The 8562-nt window shown below is 56.6% G+C and overlaps 1 protein-coding gene across 1 annotated transcript; it reads right to left on the reverse strand.

Annotated features, from left to right (window-relative positions):
- Nucleotides 1-1678: 1678 nt before the first annotated feature.
- Nucleotides 1679-2728, reverse strand: GJA3 (gap junction protein alpha 3). The gene has a single exon (XM_039256940.1). The coding sequence runs from the start codon at nucleotides 2726-2728 to the stop codon at nucleotides 1679-1681; it is 1050 nt and encodes a 349-aa protein (XP_039112871.1).
- Nucleotides 2729-8562: the final 5834 nt, after the last annotated feature.

The following is an 8562-nucleotide window of genomic DNA, read 5'->3' on the forward strand; positions in this document are numbered from 1 at the left end:
GGCCTACTGCGCGCGGTGCGGGAACGGCTCTCCTCTGCCTCTGCATCTACACTGGCGCTGGTCACGGCCAGGCTCGGGAGAACATAGTTTTCTGGAAGGCTCACATCCGTCTGAGAAAGGCGGAGAGCCTACCTACGGGAAATCAGCATTTTTCAGGGCGAGGAGAGGCGACTGTCCGGTCCGTTCTGCAGCAAGCGTGACGCTCTACCGAACTAGCCCCACACCTTAACCTGAGACTGGGAACCAGACTTTCCATCAGATGCTGGTGGGTCACTCTTTACGACACAAAACCCCAAGTATGTTCGGAGTGTGGCTCCAGATAAATCATCAGGAAATTGGAGTTAATTCATGAAAAGAAAGGAACCAAGTTGGAAAGTGTCTGGCGTTTTGCTGAATAAGGGCTGACGACACTCAGCGGAAGCTGGGGTGTGAGATGGACCAGGCTCAGCATTACTACTGTTCAGCGGTTTATAAACAAACAGACTAAGACACGACAGCAGAGTGTGCAGTACAGAAAATTCTGGCGCCTTCCAGCCACAGCCACGCAGACCGGCGGCCTTCCCCGTCAGTGCAGCAAGCTGCAGGGGCGACACACGGGGTACACGTCCGAAATCAGCACATGCACTTACACGGGAAGTAAAACCCAGATACTTTTATTTACACTTTAGAAGCAAACAGGCTGCCCACAGACAATGGTTAGGAAACTCTAAGAGGTTTTTGCTTTGTTTTGCTTCTGTGCTCTTAAAAAAACGTCGGTCGTTGATTCGTCTGTAGAAACCGTTTTTCTGGCAAGACTGGTTAACTGTTTAAACCTCCCATTCAAAAACTTCACAACTTCAAGTACTCGAAATGCACTCAAAATGTCCCCTGCTCTTGTTTTATATAGTACATTCTCGTCGCAAGTAGCTGATGCATGAGGTCGAAGAATTTCTTTTAAAAGAAAGTCCAAATCTTTCCGAGTATGTAACGGGACAAGTCAGCATCCTCTCGGTGAGCATTCATTTAATAGTACTATTTTTCTCTCCTTTCTCCTGAAAGAAAGTTGGGGGGGGGGGCGGAAATAGGCATGCCTGTACAATTCAGATCAAAGCACAAAATAGCATTTAAAAAATAAATACCTAAGGCATACCTGCCACACTTGTATTTCAATTTCCTCAACTGGTTAAAAATTGTTACCTCCAGTGTCGCTGCCCGTCTACCTGCTCTCTCGCCAGCAGCCTCTGTGGCTCCCGCCCGCTGCACCTGTGCCCCCGGAGGGGAGCTGCTCATCGTCACCTGTCAGGAGGCGCACGGTCTGGTATTCCGGGCTTCACAGGCAATTTCAGAAACTCAGACGACAGAGTCTAGGGACTCGCTCTAAATCTTTTTTTAGTGCCGTTTGGCAAATATCCCAAATGAAATTCAACTCTAAGTTAAAAGTATCAACCAGAGATAGTGCTCGGGGCGTCTGTGACTCCGCGGGCTGCCCAGAGGCTCAGGGGCGCGCAGGGACGCAAGGCCGGGCTGCCCGCACCTGGCGCCGCGCGTGCCCGTCGCTGTGCCCGCGTGCCAGGCGGGCAGCCCCGGCCCCCCCGTCCCCCCGCGCCCCCCGCCCCCCACAGTGTTAGCAACGGCAAGCAAGGCCACACAGAGCTCCGCTGCTCCCCTCCCGGCCGCCCCGGGCTCGGAGCGCCCGCCGCTACACGGACAAGTCGCTGGGCCGCGCCCGGCCGCCGCTGCGCCTGCTGGCCTGGCTCGCCCGGCCCGGGTCCGCGCGCGGCGAGGAGCCCGCGGGGCCGCCGTCGGGCTCGGGCGCCGCGTCCAGTTTGCTGTCCCCGGAGCGCGCGGCGCGGGGGGCGTCGGGGGCGCGCTGCGGCGCGCGGCCCGCCGGGCTCGGGGGCGCCGGCGCGGGCGGCTCGGCCTCGGGGCCCGCCCAGTTCTGCTCCGCCGCGGGCCGGCGGGGGTCGCCCGGGTCGCGCGGCCCGGCCGCGGGGGGCCCCGGGGCCGCGGCGGCGCGCGCGGGGCAGGGCGGGAGGCCGGCGGGGGCGGTGACGCCCTGCTTCAGCTTCTTCCAGCCCAGGTGGTAGATCTCCAGCACGTTGAGGAGCAGGGACACGCAGGCCACGGCCAGCATGAAGACGATGAAGATGGTCTTCTCCGTGGGCCGGGAGATGAAGCAGTCCACCGTGTTGGGGCAGGGCCACCGGTCGCAGCGGTACAGCGGCTTCAGCTCGAAGCCGTACAGGAAGTACTGGCCGGCGATGAAGCCCACCTCGAAGAGCGTCTTGAAGATGACGTTGAAGACGTAGGTGCGGAGCAGCGCGCCGGCCATGCGCACGCGCCCGCGGTCGTCGCGCACGGGCGGCCGCGCCTCGGGGCCGCAGCGCGCGCCCGGCGCGCCGCCCTCCGGCCGCTCCTCGTCGCGCTCGCGCCTCTTCTCCTCCATGCGCACGAGGTGCAGCACGTGGCCCAGGTAGATGAGCGTGGGCGTGGACACGAACACGATCTGCAGCACCCAGAAGCGGATGTGCGAGATGGGGAAGGCCTTGTCGTAGCACACGTTCTCGCAGCCGGGCTGCTGCGTGTTGCACGTGAAGTCCGACTGCTCGTCGCCCCACACCTCCTCGGCGGCGGCGCCCAGCACCAGGATGCGGAAGATGAACAGGACCGTCAGCCAAACCTTGCCGATGACCGTGGAGTGCTCCTGCGCGTTCTCTAGTAGCCTCCCCAGGAAGCTCCAGTCGCCCATCGCTTCGGATTGCTAACCTGCAAGGGAACACCGCCGGTTAGTGGGGAGGCGGGGCGGCGCCCCGCGCGGGGGGTCACTCCCCTGGGAAGCCGGTTCCCCGCCTCCAGGCGACGGGGGCGCTGCAGAGCCGGCTACAGCGCGCGCGTGCAAGGGTGCGTGTGCAAGAGCACGTGTGCGTCTCCGCGCGCGTGCCGGGGCGCGCTGCGGTGGTGTGCGTGTGCAAGTGCATGTGTGTCTCTGCGTGCGCGCGCGCGCGCACTCCTTTGCGCACGTGCAAGTGTGTGCATGCGCGTGCGTCTGGGTGTGGGTGTTTGGGTGCGTGCGTGCGTGTGCCCTCGTGTGTGCGCGCGTGTGTCTTCCCACCACCGCGCTCAGCAGGTTAGATGAACGCCCGCAGCGCCGAGGTAACTGGAGCTACTGTTGCACGACACAGTGCGGCCACGAACCAGATGCCCACAGGTGACCTAAGCCCTTAAACCCTGTGTCCCCATCTGCGATGGGACGACGGTCATTGGGCCACGCGCGGTGAGCTGCTTGCTAGACGCTGGGGGGGGGGGGAGGGGAGGCCCGCGGTCCCCCTCGGTGAAGGCAGCAGTGGTCCTCGGCTGCAGGGGACCGAGGTTAGAAGGCGTCCTCCGTGTCGCTGCTGCTGAAACAGGCCAGGCCCTTCCAACGGCAACGGCAAGTTGTCCTCACTGCCGTTCTCCGCGCAAGGGGCGCCGTGCAGGCGGCAAGTGTATCTGCCAGCTCCAGCGGCACCAAGGAGCGCTCGTCTCGTTTTGAATTTTAAAATGTTTAAAAATACTAATTGTTATGAACTGGTGTGAAGACAGATCAACAAATAGAACTTTACTCACCATGATCTAAAGAAACAAATGTTGACTCTCGGAATAAACCTCCAGCCCTTGGTTTTGGTCATTTGAGGTCTTTGGAGAATTATCCCTCTTCACATCGCCTACCAGCCTCCCTGACCCTATTGTGACTGGCACCTGTTCTATTTGGCATTTTCTTAGAAGGTGAAATATTTTAATTTAGAAACTTAATTGCTGAACGTGCAACAACTCACTCTTGCACGAAGGAGGTCAGGTGACAGGGAACCGTTCTAGATGACATCCTGCTTCTCCTAAACGCCAGACTGTCCTGAGGTCTCAAACCCGCATCTCTGCCTCTAGCCCCGCCCCTCCCTCCACTCCGCTGAAGGTTCCCTCTGGGGCACAGGACAGAAGCCTTGACCGCGGGTACCGCCCATCAGTCCCTGGTCTAACAGTCTGGGGATACCAAGCTCCTTGTGGTCCCTGAAACGGCCTTTATGCCCTTGCGCGTGCTGTGTCTTCAACTTAAACTTGGCCCCGGGCCAGGCACTGGCCTACTGACCTCCACTCTCCCAAGGGTGGCCAGCTCAGGCTGACACGGGTGCCCTGTGTTTTCTCTTCCCTCTTATCATGGCCCTGGCTTAACAGCTGCTGCCCCCTTTACATTCCAGGAGGTTCTCTCCATCTTCCCACCCCTCCTGCCTTGCTCAGCTGCCAATGGCGTCCTGTCTCCTCACTGTCCCTGGACAGGCACAGCCTGCAGAGTTTCTCCAGAAAGCCACCTTCAACCACCTTGACTGCTTGTGGACTTTCTCCTTAACTCTGGCTCTGAGGTTGGGGCCTGCGTGTGCATCCTTTCCCCCTTGATGTCTGCAGGCAGAACAGCTGGGCAACTGGCATTTCTGGAAGTCTCTAAGAAAGTACCAGCGTGGGAAACGTATTCTTCTTCCTGCCACCTTCCCTGGACAGTTCCGCCTGGCCCAGCACAGCATCGTGTGCCGACAAGGGGTCCACGCCATGTGCCTGGGAGGCTCTCCCCACAAGGCTGGGGGCACATGACGCCACGAGGGAGGGTCTGCTCGTCACAGAGCCTGGAAAGTGTTGCTGGCATTTCCCTGCAGGGCCAGGGAGGCAAAGTGTTCCGTAATGATTGGGGGTGTCCCCCACAGTAAAGAACTGGCCCGCCCCAAATGTCCATCGTGCACCTGTTGAGAAACATGGGGCCAGGGAAACATTAATTCAATTAGTCAATCAGACGAGGGGGGTAGGGTGACTGACTGTGGCATCTTGTGACTCTTCTTTGGTGGCTCAGCCTCTCCAGAGTTCTTTAGGTCCAGGTGCTGCAAAACACTTTTAGATAGGGACCCTTAAAATGATATCAGGCCCTCCGAGCGCAACTACAGAATCACGTTCCCATCTGCGTGCTTAGCCGGTGCTCTGGCAGGTGGGAAAGCTCAGTAAATCCTAAAGACGGGACAACTAAGAGTGTGTCCTAAGCGGTGGTGGGGGGGGGGGGAGGCCCGCGGGGGAGCCCATGGCTCACGCCATGTGTGCATGGCGATTGCACACAATGACAAGGTCTTTCTGGAAAGGAGTTTAATAATATGTAAGAAGAGATATAAAAACTGTGGTTCCTTGGGGGCGCCTGGGTGGCTCAGTTAAGTGTCTGACTTCGGCTCAGGTCACGATCTCCTCATGGGTGACCTCATCTCAATTTTGTGAGTTTGAGCCCCCACACGAGGCCGTGCGAAGGCTGTGCGGAGCCAGGCTGGGAGTCTCTCCTTCCTCTCTCTCAGTCCCTCCCCCAGTGGTGCTTTCTCTCTCTCTCCCCAAAATAAAGAAACTTAAAAAAAAAATCATGCTACCTCTAACCTGTAATTCTACTCCTGGGACATCATAGCGAGGGAATAATCAGAGATTCTGATGGACGGATGAACATGGATATTGACCGTGAATTATTTATAAGAAGGAATCATGGAAACAGAAGTGCTCACTAAGGATGAGCAGTTAAACACATAACAGAGCCCGCGGCTGGCATCGGGACTGGCGACCCGGCTCCCACGCCCGCCCTCCTCCCCCTCGCCTGCTGTAACGTGATCGGGAAGGGAAAGTCTTGCTGTCCTACCTCCTGTGGTACCCAGAGGGGTGTAAGAAGTTGGCTGGGGAGCTTGGGGCAGATGTCCTTTGCTGTCACTTTCCCCGTCTTTCCCTGCCGAGGACAGATGCGACGCCTGGAGTGGGCAGCCGCCTTGCAAGCACGAGGGATTGGGCAAGAAAGTCCCAAGGCCTCTGTTGTGACACGACGGACCTGCTGAATCAACCCCAACACAAGCTCCAGACGTTGTGAGGGGGGAAAACCCTATTTGTTCAAGTTAGGATTTCTGTTGCTCGCAGACAATTCCTACACGCTCTTCAATTATTTACACGGTAAGTCCAGGCACACATGACAAGCTCTGATTGATTCATAACTACTATTAGTATTCATTAGATGTAACTTTTAAGATCATTAATGAAGATACATTCATGCTATACTGATATATGACAAGAACCTAACACAAAACCACAGCCTGCTACCAGCTATTTCCCACACGTTCCCACATGCAGAGGAAGAGCGAGAATGATACTTAAACCATAGTGTTAGTAGAATTCTCTTTTCACACTTCTTTGCATTTTCTATAACAACTTACTGCATTTATTGTCCTAAAGGATTAGTGACTATGACTCATGTTTCAGTTCTAGGTTTTGAAAAAATCGGATTCTTTTTTCATTGTTCTTTCATTGCGGTGTCTACTCCTTCGATCTCTTTAATCATGTCCCTGATCAGTACACAAAAGACAGACACCATACATGTGACATCAGCCCAGTGGCAGACTGGAGAGTGATCCTGGGCTCTCGGAGATGCACCACAGAGCCTGACAACGGTTATCACTGAGGCCTCAGAGCTTAAGCTGGACTCTCCGGCCCGGGCAGTCTACCAGGCTCCCCCAAAGCAGGGGCTGGGCTCTGTGTATCCTGCTGCTCACCGCTGAGTCTTACCACCACCACACTTCACGGTTGGGGTCTCCTTCTGGAAAATACAGGAATGAATGAACAAAAAAATTAACCAGAGGACTGAATATCTGTGACAAGGCCTGCAGCGCGGGTCAAGGGTCAAGGTCAGATGGCAATGGGAGACTCCACGGTAGGCGTGGCATCCACCTCCCTTCAGAGTCAGCATAGTCTGTCTGCTCCAGATGCCATGCAGACGTTCTCAAGGTGGTTTACCACCTTAGCCTATTCCTCGTCCCAGTTCAGTAATTAGGAAAATGACGGCAGAGTGAAGCCCTCTCGGAACAGCAAGCCTCTGCTGCCTAAGTAAGCACGAACGACGGACAACAGGAAACCCCACCGTCCGCTGAGGGCTGACATCAGGTGAGACAAACACGAGGTGAGTGCATGAAATACCTTTCTGCTTGGAAGGAGAAAATGGACTTATTCTTCTTGTCAACGTGTTGGGCCCTTTCAGGACAAAACCAGAGGGGCTCCGGAAAGCTTCCAGTGCTGAGTGCTTAGCTTCGTAAGGTGCGCGAGATCGAATTACAGAGCACTGGGCTACACTCCTGAGCACTTCACAGGTCACTGCTCTCCAACAGTGGCTGTGGGGTTCTATATTACTTGGATGTGGACATTAATCATCTCCACGAAACATTTAATTTTTACTTTTATCTAGTGAAAACTTTGGTTTTTAAAAAAAATGTGTTATTTCTTTCTGAGAGAGAGAGTGTGTGAGCAGGGGAGGGTCAGAGAGAGAGGGAGACACAGAATCCGAAGACAGGCTCCAGGCTCTGAGCTGTCAGCACAGAGCCCGACGCGGGGCTTGAACCCACGACCTGTGAGATCATGACCTGCGCCGAAGTCGGACGCTTAGCCGCCTGAGCCCCCCAGGCGCCCCTGTCTAGGGAAACTTTGATTCAGACACTACTACAGAACAAGATCCCAGGCCGGAGTCTATACGTGGCTGCTTCCAGTTCTTCAGACAGTTCTCCTTCCCCGTTCAAAGTCCTATGGTTTCCCCTTGGCCTTCAGGAGGTGTTAAGTGTCCCTTAGGATCAATCGATGGCTATTTATTCAGTGACTATCCTGTACTCAGCTCTAGGCCACGGGTTCTGTTGAACACAGTGGAAGTAAAGACAGGGCCTCTGTCTTGAAATCTGTGTGTGGAGACGGGAGACTTCAGGGGGCCGGGGGCTGCACACGTGCGGAGGGATCCCAGAGAAAACGGGTATTAATATGAGAACATTCAGGCAGGGAAGGCTAGCCGGGGGAGAGTGGCATTTGAGCAGGGACTGAGAGAGGTGGCTGGTGGCGGGGGAGGGGGGGTGGGGGGTGGGGGGGGAGGGAGTGTATTTCAAGGCCAGAACATTCCCTCGGTAATGGGAATCCATGAGACCTGGTTTTAGGAAGTGATGGGTTTGAATGGCCGCCTCGGCACAGACGAGCTGTGCCCTCTGCACACAGGAGACATTCCGTGAGCCCTGGTGGGACAGTGAAGGAAAGGACATCGAGGGCCACTAGGCCCTTGGAGAGCGGGGAGATAGGCTCACAGTGCTGTTCAGGAAAGAAGGGGCCAGTGGGGACTCCGGAAGAGCGATAATCTCCAAGTGAGTGCTGAAGGCCTGGGCTGAGTGACAGCGGCGGCAAATGGAAAAAGGAAGGGCAGAAAGGAGACACAGTCTGGAGACAAAAATAAAGCAGAATGTCGAGTCGGCCCAGAGGCAGACCAGGAGAGAGAGGGGCACGGATTAAAGACAAAGCTCGCGTTTCTGAGCCTGAGCGGGAGGTCTGGGGGCCGCTGGAAGAGACCACCGCGGGCGGCTTGCCAGCGGGGGACTGGGAGACAAGGTGGAGACTCCGGGTCGGTGGCTTCCGCAAGGACAGCAGTGGCGGGAGGTCGGAAGCTGGAGACGCGGGATCGGAACGGGTTGGAGGAGGGCCCGCAGTGCAGCTCGACCTGGGTGCAGACGACAGAGCAGAGGACCGACT

Source organism: Hyaena hyaena, unplaced genomic scaffold (assembly GCF_003009895.1).
Source record: "Hyaena hyaena isolate Hyena2069 unplaced genomic scaffold, ASM300989v1 scaffold_602, whole genome shotgun sequence".
Lineage (NCBI taxonomy): Eukaryota > Metazoa > Chordata > Mammalia > Carnivora > Hyaenidae > Hyaena > Hyaena hyaena.

Coding starts and splice junctions, on each gene's coding strand:
- GJA3 (XM_039256940.1), bottom strand. CDS start 2,728: ATGGGCGACTGGAGCTTCCTGGGGAGGCTACTAGAGAACGCGCAGGAG.